We start from the raw sequence: 19,568 nt of genomic DNA on the forward strand, positions 1-19,568 counted from the left end.
ACCCTTCCCAGTAATATAAGAATCTAAGACATCTCCAAAGGCCTCATGATGAAAAATGCTATCCACATCCAAAGAAACAACTATAGAATTTGAATTGCTATTTTTTTTTCTCTTCTGTTGAGTTTTGTTTCCTCTTTCTGGTGGTTCCTCCTATTGGTTCTAATTTTCACTTACATCACTAATGTGAAAATATGTTTAATAGGAATGTATATGTATAGCCTATATCAGATTGTGCACCATCTTGGGAAGAGAGGTGGGGAGGGAGGGGGAGAAAAATTTTAAACTCAAAAGCATTTGGAAGTGATTGTTGATAAATCAAAATAAATTAATAAGAAGTTTTAAAAAAAGAAAAAAAACTAACAAAAAAAATTACCAAAAAAAAATACCTTCTTGTCATAAACTCAACCTTTACCAACAGTCTGCCTTGCAATGAGTAGAAACTTAACTATGTAGCTATGTAGCGCAATACATAGAATGTTGAAAGACCAGAGTTCAAATCTGGTCTTGGACTCTTATTAGCTGTGTGATCCTGGGCAAATCATTTAACCTTTGTCTGCCTCAGTTTTCTTCCCTGAAAAATGGAGATAATAGAACTTAGCTCCCAAGTTTGAGAGGATAAAATGATTTACCACGTGTAAAATGCTTTGCAACCTTCAAAGCTCTTTTTGAAAGCTGTTGTTATTATTATTGCTTAGTTTTTTTTTAAAGTAAATTGCTGAATACTGATTGCTTCATATACAAAGACAGCACCACATACTGTCTTAAGATACCATACAGCCAGGCAAGGGAACACTTACACACACACACACACACACACACACACACACACACACACACACCCCATATTACTAGCTCGGTGGTGCAATGGATAGATCACCCGGCCTAGAATCAGGAAGACCTAAGTTCAAATCTGGCCCCAGTACCTTCTATGTAACACTGGGCAAGTCATTTAACCTCTATTTGCCTCAGTTTCCTCATCCAAAATGGGGATAACAATAGCACCTACCTCCCAAAGCTGTTGTAAGGATTAATTGAGGGAATACTTGTAAAGTACTTACTTAGCACAGTGCCTGCATAGTAGATGCTATGTACGTGTTAGCTATTCTTATTAATCAAAGTGAAACATACCCATATGAGGGAATTTTTTTCCTTGGGAAACCCAGATAACACCTCAGCTCCTTTTGTATGCCCCAGATGCTCAGCTGAGTCCTACTCTTTGCTCTTGGAGCCATCCAAATCATCCATTGGCATAGATGTCATATTTTTTTTTATCAGGCTAGCTCTTCTTTCTTTTACCATCACAGTTTTGAACACCACAGCTCTACAGCAGCACAATAATACAGCTCTTGCTTCCGCCCCTCCTTAGAGCTGACAGCAGGACCTACTATCCCTACCTGTGGTACTCACTTTGTTTTTAAGAGAGCTATCACCGTTCCTCTAACTTCCTCTATTTCTATTGATAATGCAGTCATCTTCCCAATCACTCAAAGCTCGACAGCTGAATTATCCTGGTCTCTCTTCTCTCGTCTTCACTGTTACTGAGTCCTGACATGTCTACCTCTGCAAGATCTTTTATATCTACCCTCTAGTTCAGGCCTTCATCTTCTCATGCTTCAACTGTTATAATCATTCCCTATCTGAACCCTTCCTTTCCCTTTCCCAATCCATCCTTCTCACTGCTACTGAAATAATCATCCTAACACACAGCTCTGATCTACTCATTCACTTTCTCAAGAGCCTTCAACGACCCGCATAGTCTACATAGGAAATTCTGAAATTCTAGGTCTCCCACAATGTGACTCCAACTTACCTTCCTACTACTACTCACTTTCACGGATGCTACATTTCAGCCAAACAGGACTACTTTTACCCTTCTCTTTCATTTTCATGCCTTTTAGTTTATTGTCCCCCACTCCTGGATTGAACTTTTCCCCTGTCTATACCCATTGAAATCCTTTCTTTCCTTTAAGACCAAAATTGTGTTGCCTCACCTAAGAAGTCAGTCCTGCTCATCCCAGCTGAAAGTTGTCTGTCCCTCAGAATCCTCCAGATACTCTGTTTGGACTTCTCCTTTGCACTTCAAATATTCCAATTTACCTTATATTTAGGTTCATATCTTATCTACTCTATCTCTAGGACAGAGATTTTCTCATTTGCTTTTTGATTCCAAAGCACTTACCCCATTGCCTTTCCCTTAATAAATTTAAAATGTTGTTTGAACTGAAGTGAAACCTCTACTCCAGTGCAGGAATCCCCACAATAGTGTCCCTGACAAATAACTTATCTGTCCTTTTTTAAACACCTTCAGTGGTAGAGAGCCATTACGTCAATCTTTTCCGGTTTTGGAAAATTCTGGCCTCTGAAGATACAAGTCCTCTTTTTTTGCATGATAATCCTTCAGATATTTGAAGATACCTTCAAATCCACTATACACCCACATGTACTCTATTTTCATCTATATCTGTATAAATCCTCTTTTTTCATTAATACCTAGCTTAGATGCTGCCTCTTATTCCAAGCCTTCCTTATTCCCCCTAAAAATAATAAGTCTTTCCTTAAGTGTTCAAAAAAAATGTTTTGGATCTCTCCTTTGCCCATATAACATTCAGCCTCATATTGTGCTTATGTGTCCACATACCACTGCCACCACACCCACATTATATTTAATGTAAGCTCCTAGAGGGCCCTGATGATGTAATTCTTCATGTTTGTTATCCCAGTTTTTAGCACACTGCCCTGAATGTAGTAAGTATTTAATAAATATGCATTGAATTGAATTAAATTAGAATCAAAAGTAGAGGCAGCCAGGGTAAACCACACTGATGAGAAGTTGAAAAGTGAAAAAAAAAATAAGAATAGAGACCAGACAATGGCTCCAAGAAGCAATGGGATCCAGTGAAAATTTTTTTGAGATAGAGATTTGAATGTGTTTGAAACCAGAAGGTGGGAGCCTAGGGAGAGGGAGCTAACAGAATGAAAACTGGCAATGCCCATTCTCAGTAATGGAAATGACTCATTGTGAGATAACGGAAACTTCATGTTCTCCCACAGGTTTTGTCTGATGTGTTCAATGCCCCCGTATACACTATTGAAACTGCCAATTCGGCTTGTTTGGGATGTGCTTATAGAGCGATTCACGGTAAGATTATTGGTAAATATGTGCCCCAAATGACATCCATGGTCCTCTTCCTATTTAGTGCCTTTGCTTATGCTATTCGTTCTTTTAAAAATGACATCCCTTTCCCCACCCTTCAAGGCCTAGTTCATGTGCCACCTTCTCCATGAAACTTTCTCTGATTACCCTAGGTGGAAGTTATCCCTTCCTCCTCTGAGACCCTGTAAAACTTTGTCAATCTCCTTGTTTCATAGCTATTTGTGTACATGTATCATCTTCTCTGCTAGGTTGCAAGTTCTTTGAAAGCTGGGATTATGCCTTATTCATCTTCACATCCTCCAAAGTGTCTAGCCCTTTGATGTTGATTGACCAGTAGGTCAATCAAACAACATTTATTAAGCACCTGCTTTGTGCCAAGCATTGTACTAAGACAGTAGGAAGTTAGCAAATGTTTGTTGAATGAATGAATGAAGACTGCCACATACTGTATTTCTGATAACATAACAGTCTACTTCTTTGGGAATGTTGGTTTCATTGTTCTTCTTCTCATTGAGTAAGAGCTCTTCTGTTCTTGAAAATTCACTGCTTTGCCTCCCTTTGAACTAGAAAAGTAGGTAAGTATTGACAAGCAGTGCACACTGTCTCACCCCTATCCCAAGAGTGGGAAGGAAAAGTGCTGGAGAGAGTGAGAAAAGTAGGCTTTGATGAGAAAAGAACTCTCAATCACTAGGCTGCCAGTCCAATGGGACATCCAGAACAGATAGGTGAACTTGAAGACAGTGGCAAAGTCTTTGGTGAGGATGAGGACTTTTATCCTCAGAGCCCTTAACCTACTCAGTAGAACCCACCTTCTAGACGGAATGCTCAGGTTACCAAAAGAACCTTATTCATTTATACTGAGCTTAGTCCTTATATGGCCAAGAATTCTCATTCCTTCTCTACTGCTGTTCTCTATCCTCCCTAAGGCTTAATGTGTTCATATCAGGCAGTCAAGTCACATCCTTTAGCCTACCTGGGGACTCCTTAATAAATGCCCATGTCCCTTGGGGAGCTGAGATGCTCCTGTATGGTAAGAGTGAGAAAGGCCTCTCTGTGTCTTCATTAGATGATTCTTAACTTTAAGGGCCTGTACTTATACTGCTATACCCTAGGGGCCAAAGAAAGGAATCCAACGGTGGGGCTCTGACAAGAACAGTAGCATAATGCAAGAATGGGAAGGGTGAAGTCATTAGACCTCCCCATCCCTTTGCTAAAAAGAATTCCTGATTCTTTTTTTAGGATCTTGTCCTGATATAACCCCATCTCTCCATCACCTTGTTTTTCTACCATCCCCTTTTCTTCCTTCATCAGCTTCTGTGAAGAAAAAAAAAAGCACAGGAAGGAAAGGAAGTTATGGCTGTTTTCCTGCGGCCAAGCATGGAACAGTTTAAGGGCTAGAGCCCTCTCATTAAATCTGACAGTTGAATTCCATTCAGGCACCCTCATATTCTACTGAATTCAGTGTCTTCCCATAGTGAAGCCATTGTCCCTGAAAAGTCAGCTTCTCCCACCTCCTCCGGTCTCTTTCTCTCTCGTGTGGTATAGATATGGATGTGGTGACTCTTTGAGGCCAGGTACTTCCCCTTCCTTCTCTGACCTTTTCCTGAGGATTATGTAGACATAGCCATCACCTCTGACATAACTGAGCCGACGTCTTTGTACTTACATGTTTTCAGTACAAATTCAGGGTTAAGCTTAATTCTGTTCCCTACTTCATACGTCCCATTAGAATGGGGGTGCTACCATTTTCTAGTCCTTTTGTGGGCTGCTCTATCACAACAGAGGAACAATAGACCATCTATATCTTCCAATAAAGTAATGGAATCACAAAATCTTAAAATTGGGAAGGATGAATCCCATGAGGGTCCGTCCTTCAATTCAAGAACTATTTATTAAGCAATTAATGTGTTTAAGAACATAACTGATACAGACACATACTCTTGGCACTTGTGGGCTTACAATCTAGTACAGGAGATGATACATATACATAAGTAACTACAAGGAAACAGAATATGGTAAGTGAATAAGAAGCATAGATGAGAATGAGACCACTAATGTGTGAGGAGATCAGGAGCTCATGGTGAATACGGCATTTAAGCTATGGTTGGAAGATAAGTGGCATTTTAGTGAGTCTATATGAGTGAGGGGATAGAGACAAGGCATTCCAGGTATAGGGAATGTAGTTTAATTCCAAGGGCCATTCCTCCTCTCTCCTCAGCGACCATTCATCGATCATCTCTCCTGGGGATTATCCTTCATTCCTCCTCATTTTCCTTCATCTTCCTTCAAGGATAATTTCTCATGCCTCCTCAGGGACAAGTTCTCATCTTTTCTCAGTGACCAGCCCTCCTCATTCTTTTTCTGGAACCAATTCTCATTATTTTAGCCCTTTGGTCCAAAATATGTTTTGTCCTTCCAGGCCTTGCAGCAGAGGGAAATGTTTCCTTTGCTGACATTGTGAAATTAGCCCCGGAGCCCAGATTAGCCACCACACCAATTGCTGGAGCAGCTCAGGTGAGCACATCTAGTGGGGATGGGGAGGAGGGAGAGTGGAGCCATTTCCAGATTACTTTGTAACTAGAGCTAGTTAAGCATATTGTGTGTCAAACCCAGTAAGAGCTGGGCTTGCGTTTCTGAAATAATGAGCCCCATTCCAAGAAGGCTCAGAGGTCATATTGCCTAAGAAATAATTGTGAAATGTGCCTCCTCTGTCTCCGATGGACGAGAAGACGAGGAACTCTCCAGGAGCTTGCCCTCTTGCCCTCACTGGACACTTCAAGGATTTACTCCTACACTCACTCTGTGTGGTGAGATGGCCCAGAGCTCCTTAGGCTTATTCTCCTTCCTTCCTTGAATCTTTAGAAGAGGCTGACCTGTTGAAAACAGCCACTCTCTACTGGGAGCTTCCTTTAAATGAGCCATCTGTCAACATGCCTGGTACTTATTTATACACACAGCATTTTTTCTCAAAGGATTTCTAAGATCGTCATAGATTCGTGCTTATTGTGTCCTCGTGAAATGCATTCATATCACACGTTCACATGAGGCAGCAGAAGGCAAGTAGAATCAGCACTGGAATGGGAGTCAGAACCATGACTTTTAACCCTGGATTTACTCGGTATATGATCTTGGGCAAGTCATCACTTCATCCTTATGAGACTCAGTTTCCTCATCAGTAAAATGGAAGGAATACCTGCCCTGTTTGTCTTGCTAAGTTACTTAGGGGATCAAAAGAGATAACATAGGTAAAAGTACTTTGTTAAATGTTAAATGCTATGCAAAGTTCAAGAGCGTAGATCTAGAGCAGAAGGGACCTTACAGATCATCTAGATACCCTTCCTTTTTTTTTTTTACAGATGAGGAAACTGAGTCCAAGAAAGGATAAGTGACTTGCCATGGGTCACATAGGGAGTAAGTGGCAGAGATAGAATTTGAACCCAGGTTTTCTGACTTTAGAACCTGTGCATTTCTACTATATATTTTACAGATGAAGAAACTAAAGCAAAGTAAAGAGAAGGGATTGGTCTACAGTCTTAGGAGTGGGTGATTCTATTGAATTCTACTGATCAAATCTTTACTGAGTCCCTACTATGTGCATGGCCCTGTGTTAGATGTTGGGGATTCAAAAGCAAAAAGGATTGGAACGCAATTTTACTCATAGCCCGGCACCTTGTCCAATGGCCTCAATAGCCTCAGTGAAGCATTGATTAGTCTTCTCTCCTAGAACGGCTTCTCTCCCCAAGCTAATCCAAACCAGCCAGCATGAAAGAAAACAACTTGGAGACCTCAGAAGACCATGTGAGCAGACAATGAGATGCTACAGCTGCTGCATTCAGATTTTCAGATTCAGCCCTATGTTAATAATTTATTATAAACTGAAATGCTTGGCTTCTTGGCTAATTAAGCAAAGAGGCATAAGAGGAAATAGGATTATCCTGAGATAATCACATCTGACCATGATATGGAGTAAAATCCAGTTACAAAAGATCATAATAACCATCTCTCACATTTGTATAGCATTTTACAGTTCACAAGGTGCTCACATCCATTATCTCATTTCATCCTCAGAACAACCCTATGGTTTGGGCAGGGCAGGAATCACGGAGTCATTGACTTGAGTCTGAAAAGGACCTTGAAACTCATCAAATACAAGTCCCTTGTATTTGATAAGGGGAAACTGAGGCCCAGATAGTGACTTCCTCAAGGTCACACAGCTCTTAAGTGTCAAAGGCGAGAATAGAACCAAAATCTTCTTGTTTGTTTTTAGGCAATTGGGGTTAAGTGACTTACCCAAGGTCACACAGCTAGTAAGTGTCAAGTGTTTGGTCTGAGGCCGGATTTGAACTTAGGTCTGCCTGACTTCAGGGCCAGTGCTCTATCCACTGCACCACCCAGCTGCTCCACCAAAATCTTCTTGACGTGAACTCCAGGACCTCATCAACTGTACCATGTTGTTCCTCATGATTATTTTCCCCTTTTTATAGAAGAGGAAACTGAGGACCAGAGATGAGAAGTGCTTGGCCCAAGGTCATAATGTTAAAAGGTTCAGAGAAGGATAAAGTTATATTTTCCAATGGAAGGTACAAGCTCAAGATCATCCTATTAGAAACTACATTGTTTGTGGTTCTTACTTTGAGGTTCTGTATCTCACACTGCTTGCTTACATGATCACAGATCCCAAAAAGTCATACCTGATATCAGAGGGCTACGGCTTCAAATCTCTATGGAGAGAGGGTGGGTGATCAATGAGGGAATGTTGGCATGGCAGGGGAATGGGGGAAAACATGGAAATGGAGCCACTGGGGAATGGCGATGGCAAAAGATCCTGGGTCATAGAGCTTTCCAAAAATGAGGCCAAGTATCAACTTGATGAGCAGGCCATCGGCAGAGTTTCATGAGGATAAGCTAGCCAAGATGCAGAAGGTGCTAGGCTTTGCCTGCCAGGTGTCAAGGTTACAGAGGACCACAGAAGCAAAGCTACCCACAGCAGGTATGGAAGATGGCCAAGATGGTGATTTCCCCCAGTTTGCAGGGGGTGCCTGGAGTGGAGAAGAAGCTTCCTTCTCAGACTGAGCTGAGGGGTATAAGTGAAGCAAACTGTGGAGGAGTGGTTGCTAAGAGGGTTGCTAATGTTTTGTTCTTTCTCTTTTTTACTTCTCATTTTCTTTTCTGTTTCAACTGAATGCATTTGCTGATTCTGTGTTGTAACTTGCCTGGGCTTCTATTAATGCAATAATAATTAAGAATTCAGGCCTGAGTTGACTTTAAAGGCCTTCTGCTTCACACTAGGGTGAAGACTTAAGTCATGGGGGTGGGATATATTTACTGGAAATAGCACCCATGAAGATGAACCCAAGTCTATGAAGCGTTAGTGAAGGTTGGCCCATAAACAACTTTAGTAGTTCTTAAACTGGGGTCTGTGCATTTGTGTTTTAAATTATATTGATAACCATGGTTCAATACAATTAGTTTCTCTGTGACCCTATGCATTTTATTTCAGTCATTTAAAAACCTTACTGGAAGGGAGTAAGCATTTATATAGGACCTACTCTATGTCACATACTGTGCTAAAATTTTTTTTAAACAAATATCATCTTTGATCCTCATAACAATTCTGCAAGGTAGGTGCTACTATTATTTTCACCATTTTACAAGTTGAGGAAACTGTAAGTGACTTGCCCAGGGTTACACAGCTAACAGGTGTCTGATGCTGGATTTGAACTTGGGTCTAGGCCCAGCACTCTATCCACTATGCCACTAGCTGCCTCCATTCTGAGAAGAGGTCCATAGACTTTATTAGACTGCCAAAGAGGCCCAAGACATACTAAAAGGTTAAGAATCTCTTCTATGTATCCTGTTATCTCTCAAAGTCCTTTCCTCAGAGGACAGAGCCCACAGGCCACTTATAGATCTGTTTACCAATTAGCGGCATAATTCATTTAAAAAACCCATTTAACATGGGTTTAGTGTGTTCCTTCCCAGAGCAAATAACCATGGAGACAGAAGAAGACCAGAATTTGTCCTGGTTTTGTGGAATTTGCCATCTCCCAATAGGGAAGTGCTAGTCTCATAAGACAGTTACTGAAACTTGAGTCCAGCTTACAGCTTTGACCCAGCAAGGCCTGCTGGTAGAATGAGGCCAAACACAAGTGCAAAGACCTTTCAGACATGAGCAAGTTTCACACTGTGATAACGACTTTGATGACTATCCCTGGGTCAAACCTATTAGATTTTAGGATGATAGAGGGAATTTATATTTCGGAGGTGTATGTAACATTGCATGTTCTTTCCTCCTTTAGACATTATTTATAGAAAAGGAATCATAATAATTGCTTCAGGAATTCACTTAGGAGAAGGCATTTAAGCTGAAGTCAGTGAAATAGGCCATTAGAAATTCAAGGACAATATTCTATCCACACACCTATTAATATCGTTTTATCCCCTTAATAAGTTGCAATAGATTGTCTAATAACTGGCTAATGTCCCAAGGGGATAATTGGGGTTTTCTGTTTTTAAGATTTTTCAGCCAGTTTGGCCAAGGCCATCAGGGAAAATGCATTTTTGCACTTCTTTAACATAATTGGGATTTTTAGTATCTAAACAGTATTTTCATTTCATTTAGGACTAAAAATCTGATCCCAAACAATGCCACATATACTCCCAGCAGGAGTAAAGATGCTCTGCATTATTATTATTGTGCATTGTTATAATGGTCATTCTTACCTCATTCATATACCCAGGTAGAATTTGTGTATGACAGTCCTGGGATTAGGAAATGTGATAATTAGCAGCTAGCCCCTCTCTCAGATGCCCATACCTGTGTGCCAAGGTACTTAGGCCATGTGGCCACCATTCCTAACCATTCAGAAGTAGAAAAAAATATAATTCATCAAATGTGCCACCATTCATATGACAAAGGGACAAAAGATGACTGGGTAAGTGGAGATCCCAGAGTTCATAGGTAGACAGCGAGAGAGGAACTCATAGGTCATCTAGCCCAAACTCTCAATTTTATAAATGAATAATGTACATTAAAATTTATATGAATTATATGAATAACATTAATATTATTACCCTGTTGGAATAATATTTTTATCATATGAATAATATTAGTATTATTGTCCTAATTTTATACATGAGAACACTGAAGTTCAGAGAAGGTGAGATTGCCCAAGGTCTCACTGGTAGAGTTATGATTTGGACCGGACATTCTCGTCCCAAGCCCAGTGCTCATTCTGCTGTCCCATGTAGCATGGTACTGTTTAAGGAAATAGTGGGTTTAGATTCAAATTCTATCTCTGACCCTTACTAATTTTGTGGCCTTGGTCAAGTCACTCAATGTCTCTGCACCTCTTTCCTCATCCACCAGCAAATGAGGGAGCTGGATTAGGTGGCTTTTGTAGTTCCTTTCAGCTCTAGAACCATGATTTTGTGATTCCTGAACTCCATTTTAGCTAATAAGTTCTACCTTATTCTCACCAAACTCTTACTACAAATACTACTAAGTGATGGTTACCCTGTCCAACCTGAGACCCATCCCCAGAGCACAAAGGATCGTAACTCTACAAACATAGACCCCAGTTATCCATTTGGTCCATGAAAGTCCTTGGTTCCAGTTTAGACTGAAGGGGAAACCACAAGAAACTGATATGCCTTCAACGTGGTTGAGGGTGGTGGTCACTGATGGAACATAGCTAGTTCTTTGGTAGTAGTAACAATTTGGAAAAATATGTCCATCATATGTTTGGCTATAACAATTTATTAAGCTATCCACTAGTCTTGGAGGAAGAGTTGCAGTCTGCATAAGTGGAAAGAGGACTCATGCTGAGGAAATCAATTGAAGTCTTTGAAGTGCTATACTAAATTTTCGCAGTACCTAACAATTTTCCATATCTGTTATCTCATTTGATCCTGTCAACTCCCCAAGGGCCATGACTGAATGTTCTACTTCTCTTGTAAGTAGAGAAACCAAATACCTCTTATGTGCTGGACACATAGTTCAATTCAACAAACATTTTTAAGTACCTGCTATGTATTATTTACTGAAGTAAGTGCTGGCAATACAATGACAAAAACAAAATAGTCTTTGTTCTCAAAAAAGCTTACATTCTCCTGGGAGGATACAACATGTACAAAGAGAAATAAACAAATATACACACATACAAAGTAATTCAAGGGGTGAAGAGGTCATTAACAAAAGAAAGACCCCATCTATGCCAAAACATTTAAAGCAACACTTTTTTTTAGTAACAAAGGAAACAATAGATGTTTATCCATTGTGGAATAACTAAACAATTTGTGATACATTAATGGGATAATACTGTGCTGTAATGAATGATGAAAATGGTAAATACAGAGAAGCTGGGAAGACTTATGTGAACTGATGCGAAGTGAAGGAAGCCAAACCAGGAATACACACACACACACACACACACACACACACACACACACAGAGGTGATGACTACAACAATGGAAATTAAAAGAACAATAAAAACAAACAAAAACAAACAATCAAAACTAAATGTTGCATAATTATAATGACTCAGCTTGGCCCCAAAGAAGAGCTATGTACTTCCTCTGAATCAAGAATGTGGAGCACTAGATATAATATCAGACTTTTTCAATATGTTGGTTGGTTTTGGTGAGCTTTTTTTTCTTCCTTTTTAAAGTACTGTATTGTAGGAGATGGTGCTCTAGAAAGAAATGGGGGAGAAATACAGTGGGGGATGTAGATGATGTAGAAACACAAAATATTCATAAAATGCATTTTTTTTTAAAAAAAAAGTAATTTCTAAGGGAGCACCAATGACTGAGAAGGACTGGGAAAGACCTCATGGAGAAAGTGTCACCTAGGCTGAGCTTTAAATGGAGTTATGAGTCCACTCGTTGATCACCCACTATCAAAAGAATTCTAAGAAGAAAAAAATGAATGGTATAAAACATTATCTGTATTCTCAAGCAGTTGATTGTTCTTCCAGAAACACAATTGATACTAATGAAAGACTTAGTATCTCCTGGCAAGACACTATATACAAGTGAAGTCCTAGGATTAGCCCAGCTAAGTATGAAAAGACTCACCACCAATCATGACTTTTTTCAGCTACAACATTTCATAAAGACAATCTAGGGCCTCTTATCAGTGTCTTAATCCAAGGCTACACCAGGGATAGGCAGTTCCTTCCGTCAGAAACCAACCAAGATCTAGGGTCTGAGATCACCACAGTTCAATGTCTACCTTGGTAATTAAAACTCTCATTTTTGAAAAAGGTGACCAGGGGGCAGCTAGGTGGTGCAGTGGATAGAGCACCGGCCCTGAAGTCAGGGAGACTTGGTTCAAACCCGGCCCAAGACCAAACACTTGACACTTAGTAGCTGTGTGACCTTCGGCAAATCACTTAACCCCAATTGCAAAAAAAAAAAAAAAAAATGGTGACCAGGTTGTGTGAAGATCAAATGAGGTAAGAAGCCCAAAGAAAGGGAGTGACTTTCACTTTCTTTTTTCGCTTCACTTTCACTTCAAGGTCATATATGAAGTAGCAGGGTCTAGATTTAAATGCAGGCCCTCTGACTCCAAGTCAAATCATCTCACCATCACACCACATTACACCTCCTTCTTGGTAGTACTTCTCTGGGATAGAGACTGCTTTGTGTTAAAGGACTTGTAGGTATAAATCCATCTTCAACAACAACAAGAAGCTGCAATTTCATCTGTCCAGGGAATTCCAAGGGAAGAACTCTCTCTATCAATGTGGTTGTCCAACTTAGAGAGGGTCATACAGCCAATATGTGGCAAAGGTAGGTCTTTCCTTCTGTGATGACATTTCTGTATCTACTACACCATGATGCCTCTCAAATCCATTTTTGCCAGGATATAACTTTTAAAATCATTTAAATGGGCCGTAAGAAGTTGTGCAAGCCAAGACTGCAGGTAGTTCTCCACCCTACCAAACATGACAACTCACCCAATTCTCAGTTGATTTGTTCTTGTTTCAGGTCTATGGGCCACTCCTCAAGAGGTATGCTGAGTTGGAGCAGCAAATTGTCCTGCAGTCTCATGCACCACCCAACTGAAAAGTCAGGTTTCTAAGAGACTGCCCCAGAATTGCCATGAATGTAGAAAAGAGGAATCAACATGTTTTGAAATTTCCTGTGATTGCTCCTGTTTCATCCTCTGGTTAATCAAACATAATGAATAGGGGTTCAATTCAACAGTCTCCTTCTCCAGGAAGCTGCCTTTCATCACTCTGGTCTATGCTGAGCCCTCCTACAGCAAACCTGATTGTGCATTGCCATCGTCTATTGCCTGTTTCACTGATGAATCTTATCTTCCAACTAGCCTGTAATCACCTTGAAGAAAGGGATCAGATTCTAAGCATAAGGTTTCCTTGACCAATGTCTCACAAAAACATTGTTAATAGATTTTAACTAAACTCCCTGATAAAGTGCAACATTTTCTAAACAATGTTCACAAGGAACTGTAACATGGTTTCACCTAAGCTTTCACCAAAGTGGTTTACAAAGTTAGGAGGAACATGTATATCACTTGTATCCCATGTACTTTCAAGCCTGAGCACTCACTAAGGGCTTACAAAAATGAATTAAAGCCAAAATAAAAATAATATTGACCTACACATACAGTCCTTTTAAGTTTATACAACACTTCATATCTCATTTGAGCTTCACAGTAAAGTGGGTATGAAAAATATCATTATGTCCATTTTATAGATGAAGAAACTGAGATTCAACTAGGACGTATGAGACAGGACTTGAACCCAGGTCTTCCTTACTCTGTTCTAGCTACCATGTCGTGCCCTGCTCAAAATCTGGGTCACAGCAGTTATCCCAAACAAGGGTCAGCCAGTGAAGGCTCCAATAGCAGATGATGGGATGCAGCCAGTGGTACAGGCAGCCAGTGAAGGTTCCAACAGCAGATGATGGGATGCAGGGCCCAATAAACAGCATCAGGAAAGTCATAGTAAGAGAGATTAAGGTGCTCATCTTTGAGAGACAGAGTAGGGTAGGAGGTGCTAGGTAGGTAAAGTCACTGGGAAACTGGTACAAGGCAGGAACTTGTCACTAGTGACTTAGATGTGTCGATTGTTTTGTGGTGAAAAGACTACTGAATTTTGGAATCAAAAGGCTTGGATTCAAATCCTAGCTCTGCTATTTAATACCATGTGACCTTGAGCAAGGTATCTTCTCTTTTAAGTCCACTTTCTTCATCTGTAAAAATAGGTGGAAGGGGTTGGCCTAGATCAGAAGTGTCAAACTCCAAGGGGCTAGCAAAACTTTGAGTGCCCTACAACCAGACTAAGATGTAATTGGGAAATGTTTAACAAAATAAGTAAAAATACAATATCATATTAATCATATTAATTTATGGTTTTCTAAGTCAATATGTACCCAGGGGAATCCATTTCTATTTGAGTTTGGCACCATTGACCTAGATGATATCCAAGATCTGTGTCAGCTCTAACATTCTGTGAAGCTATAGGTACCATTTCAGAAAAGACATTAGTGAGTGAACTTGTAATTTTGTGAATCACCTACCCACCAAAGATGTATTGTAGTATAGTAGAGAAAGTATTGATTCTAGAACCAGGGTGTCTGGGTTTGAATATTGGCACTGCTTCTTAAGACTATATGGTCTTGGGCAAATCACTCACCCTCTCTGAGCTAGATTATCTGAGAACCAAGCATGGTTCACTTGGACAGGGATAGGTCATTATGCCAAGGTCAGAGCTATACCTCAGTCTTCCTTGCTTTGGGGTGTTGGAGACCATAGCCTTCAAAGTCGTAATGAATATAAAAGAAATAATCAGTATCTGCCTGTTCTATAAAATGAGGCAGCTCATATTAGGTCAGGGATTCTTAAGCTGGTGTCCATGAACTTGCTTTTAAAAATATATTTTGGTAACTATCTCAATATAATTGGTTTCCTTTTTCATCATATGTAGTTCATGCATTTAAAAATATTATTCTGAGAAGGGGTTCCTTGGCTTCATCAGACTGCCAAAGGGATCCATGACACAAAAAAGGGTAAGTTATCTGAAATTTTCTAGACTTCTAAGATTCCTTTCAGTTCTAAATCTATGATCCTCAGTCATGCAGAAGCTACCCAGAAACCAAGGTGATCCAAGTGGACACAAATATCAATGGATTTTTCCTTATTTTGAGATCCAGCCCAAAGCATTCATGTTTAAGAAAAGCAACAGAATTGGCAGGGCCCTTTCTAGTCATGATTGAGAATTAATCATCTGTCCTTGCATTGAACAGAAATGTTGGGTTTTTTAACTTGATGGTGCATCCATGATACAATGATAAGAACACTAAGTTTGGAGTCAGACCTGTTAGAGACTTTAGTTCAAATTGCCGATCCTACCATCCGAGTTTGAATCCTGACTGTAGCATTACTCCTTGCTACTGTGGCCGAATTTCCCCATCTCCCTGCACCTGTCTGTAAAATGAGTGGGTTGGCCAAGGCCTCTAAGTTTCCTCACAGCTTTAGAACTATGATCCCATCGAGGTCCTCAAATTTTTTTTTTAATTTTGTTGTTTTACCTAGACCTGGGATTTCATTGGTCTGGCCTCTTGCTTCAGCTGCTGTTGCTGCCACTGCCACCATCACCATGATCCACTTCTTTCTCGGATTTATGCTCGACAATGTGGTTGGGATGTATCTGACTCAGGACTGAGAAATTCCAAACTTGGCCAAAAAGCTTGAAGATATTAAAAAAAAATGTAGATGCCAAGAAAAAACCCCCTAGCCTTTAGTGCCAACATATAGTAATATCATCTAGATGCTTTCCTATCTGAAGCAAAACCCACTATAGTTATTCCTTCCACATCGAATCTTTCTCCATCGAAGTTTTGACATCATGAGTCAGCATAAGAAATTAAATGGGAATTTGAGGGGAGTTTTGTGGAAGCCGCAGACATGTGAAAGCCAGCAGACATTTAGAAAAAAAGTTTAGAAACTCAGAAATGCATAAAATGTATGTATAGTGTTGTATAATATCAACCTAAGTTTTACAGTAAGTTACTGTAAACACCCCATAAAAGAAAAAGAAAAAATTCAGACTTCTTCTCTGGTACAAAGGCAGGGCCAAAAAATTTATGCAGATTTTCCAGATGGTGGGGGGGGGCACGCTCCTAACCCCTGTGATATGGAAGGGATAACTATATTCTACCCTCCAGGATAGGATGACTTTCTTAACCCTGAAAAATACTGAGCTGCCTTTAAGCTAAAATACACCCATAACACCCAAACTCCCCTTATTACTTCCCCTGGATGCCTCTGACTCCTATATTTACATGGGAGATTCTGAGACTTAAATCATGATGTTTGACTATGAACTGCTAGTTTTGATTCCCCTTACCTTTTTAATTGTGAATTTCTAGTAATTAGGGAGCTCCTGTTGAGAGACTTCCTCTCCCAGTACAGATAGGCCCCTTCTCTGAGAGATCAAGTGATTTGCTCTGAGTCATATATGCAATATGTGTCAAAGGCAGGTTTAGACTTAGGTCTTCCTGTTTTGGAGATCAGATCTCTGCTCTGTACACTTTGATGCTTTGTCATAGGGGGAAAAACAATGTAGATGTGTCTTATCTTACTAAGTAAGGTCATCTAGGCACATTGTAAAGTTAATTTCTATATACAGAATTATATTTTCCTGTTGACTTTCATTTTAAAATTGGGACTGTACTCCCCTGGAAACATTTGGGCCCCAACCCTTGAGTACCATCACTATCATAACAGTATCTGGTATCTGTCCAACACAGGAATTTTTGGCCTTTCTGTGTCCTGAACCCCTTTGGCAATCCAGTGAAGTCTAGGCACCCCTTCTCAGAATGATGTTAGCTGCCTATATTCCTAATCAAAGGAAATATTAGCTTTCAGTTTGAGGTTAGTGAAAATAAAGATGCCCCATCTAAGTTCTTCTGATGAGATACTTAACCTATGAGTCAGAAACCAAGAATGCAACATACCTATGATTACTTTTATACTTGCCACAATGGCTTACAGAGAGGAGAGAAAACCAACAATCTACAGTAACATATCTGAGAAGACCCCAGACTGAACCATCACCTGCCTCGCAGAACAATGCTTCAGTGTACCACAGCCCACAGCAGAGGGCCACTATTTTTGACTGCCTAGAGTTTGTGGAAGCCACTCTTGATAAAGGAGGGAGGGAGCAAGAGGAGAGAAGGGAGATGGGAGGGGGGAATGAAAGGAAAGAAAAGACCACAGGGAGAGAGGAGAGAAATGGAGGAGAGAAGGGAGGAAGAGAAAGGGGAAGAGGGAGAGTAAGAAGGAGAAACTAATTTGCACTGAAGTGAAAGAGAGGCACACCTATGAGGCAATTATTTTAAATGAGTAGAGCCAATTTATTGCGACACAGTCAAAGGGACCTGAAAATTACATGAAGTGAGTCTTTGGGTGCTGGCTATTAGATCAGTTCACTCTCTGTGTTCTAAGGAACAGTGTGGTACAGTGGAGAATATGCTGGGTCTGGAGCCAGAGGAGCAGAATTGGGATCTCAGCTTTGCTACTTTCCATCTATGGCACCTTGGGCCAGTTGTCTTATCTCTCTGGGCCCCTGGTTCTTCTCCCTCAAAAATGAAATGAATGTACTAAAGGGCCTCTAAGATGCCTTCTAGGTCCTATTATTCCTATATCTGAGTTATGTAATTGTGAATTTCTAAATAATGATGTAAACCTTCATATTTGATGAGAAAAGACAAATCTTGCAAAAATCAGAGGACGCCTTGCCTTTTCCTCCTTCCTGTTTGGAAAGGCAATGATGCAAAGGCTCCCCGTGTTAGAAAAGGCCAGAGCTTCTTTGCTTTCTAGCTCAGGGTGGGGAATGGAGTTGGAAAGGGAGTTCTGTGCTAGTAATCAAATTGTCACTAATATAGCAGGGTCTTTTCTCTCCAGACTGATCCCTCTGTGGCTGAATGTGAATGGGAACCTGAGAGAGTGATATTGGCTAGAGGCTTCAGCAGAGATGAATACTAATTCTAAGACTAATTCTCATCAGCCTGATATAGTGGAGAAAGCATTGAACCTTTGATCCTAAAGACCATGGTTCAAAATCTACCTCAGGTACACTGGCAGTGTGGCCTTGGGCAAGTCACTTGCCAAGATTATAGATTTAGAGAAAGAAGGAACCTTAGAAGCCATAAAGTCCAATCCTTCATTTTAGAGCTGGGGAAAAATGAAACCCCAAGATGTTAAGTGATTTGCCTAGGGTCCCCAGAGGGAAGAAGTGTTTAAGATGGGTTTTGAACCCAGGTCTTCCTGATTCCAGCTCCTATACCTTACCACCACACCATGCAACCTTGGCCTTAGTTTCCCAGTTAGTAAAATAGGCATAAAAATAGCTCTACATAGGATGGTGGTGAGGCTCAAATGAGATGCTTTGTGTAAAGCAACCAGTCTGTCCCTAGTGGTTTGACCAGTTCCAGACCAACCTCTGCAAACACAATACTTTCTATCAGTGCCAGTGCAGAGTAAAAGAGCTAGGGTCAAAACTTCAGCAGGTGCATCTACACCTGATTAAGAGTTCACTTTTAATGGTAATTTCTGCGCAGCGCTTTCCTTGAAACAGTCCTGCAAGTAAGGTCATGGAAATCTGTATTCATTTTATAAATGGAGAAATCATAATGAGAGAGAGAGACAAACAGAGACAGAGACAGATACAGAGAGAGGAATGAGAGTCAGAGACAGAGAGGAGACAGATGGAGAGAAAAAGAGACAGAGATAGATATGAAATAACTTGCCTAAGATACTAAAGAGTAGAAGTAGCCAAGCCGGAACTTGAACTCAGGTCTTGTGACCCTTTCAGTGCTGTGCCTGACATGGCCAGTTAGAAAAGAAAGAGAATTGAAGAGGATTCATCACTAAAACAACATTGATTTATAGGTTTCCATCTATAACAAAGTCCAGTCCTTGGTGACATTCACCGTGAAGTTTGTGGAAGAACATGTGAGCAAATGGTCATATAAGGCTCCAGGGAGTGTGCAGCAGCACAGAAGCAGCCAGGGTCAAATATGTGTTTGAGTGAGTGAGTAAGCCATTGAGTGCTTTTTCATGTTCAACTTCGTGTTTGCTTGTTTTGGTGGCCCCAGCTGCTCACCCTCTGGGAAAGGTGATCAGGAAGCGGTGAGTGAGTGTCCTTGGTCCCCCAGGTGTGTGAGTTGGGGGGAGGGGAGTTTGACTACTCTGAACTCTGATCATTGACTATGCCAAAATAGGGAACCTAAACAGTGATGAGGCAATCTCAGTTTCAGTCTTGAGCTGCCATTTGAGTTTAATTCCTAGAGGAGGTGAGGCCAGCAGCAGGCAGCAGAATATCACACACACACACACACACACACACACACACACACACACACACACACAGCAGCAGC

At 40.6% G+C, this 19,568-nt stretch overlaps 1 protein-coding gene across 1 annotated transcript in view; it reads left to right on the forward strand.

Moving 5' to 3' along the window:
* XYLB (xylulokinase) overlaps positions 1-13,786 on the forward strand; it is a 222,373-nt gene extending 208,587 nt beyond the window's left edge. Inside the window, exons 17-19 of the mRNA XM_027836833.1 lie at positions 3,052-3,139; positions 5,574-5,668; positions 13,149-13,786. Coding sequence (XP_027692634.1) covers positions 3,052-3,139; positions 5,574-5,668; positions 13,149-13,226 — 261 coding nt within the window. The 3' untranslated portion in view covers positions 13,227-13,786. The remainder of the gene's footprint in view (positions 1-3,051; positions 3,140-5,573; positions 5,669-13,148) is intronic.
* The last annotated feature ends 5,782 nt before the right edge of the window (positions 13,787-19,568 follow it).

Source organism: Vombatus ursinus, unplaced genomic scaffold, assembly GCF_900497805.2.
Source record: "Vombatus ursinus unplaced genomic scaffold, bare-nosed wombat genome assembly UNPS02014820.1, whole genome shotgun sequence".
In the NCBI taxonomy this organism is placed as follows: domain Eukaryota; kingdom Metazoa; phylum Chordata; class Mammalia; order Diprotodontia; family Vombatidae; genus Vombatus; species Vombatus ursinus.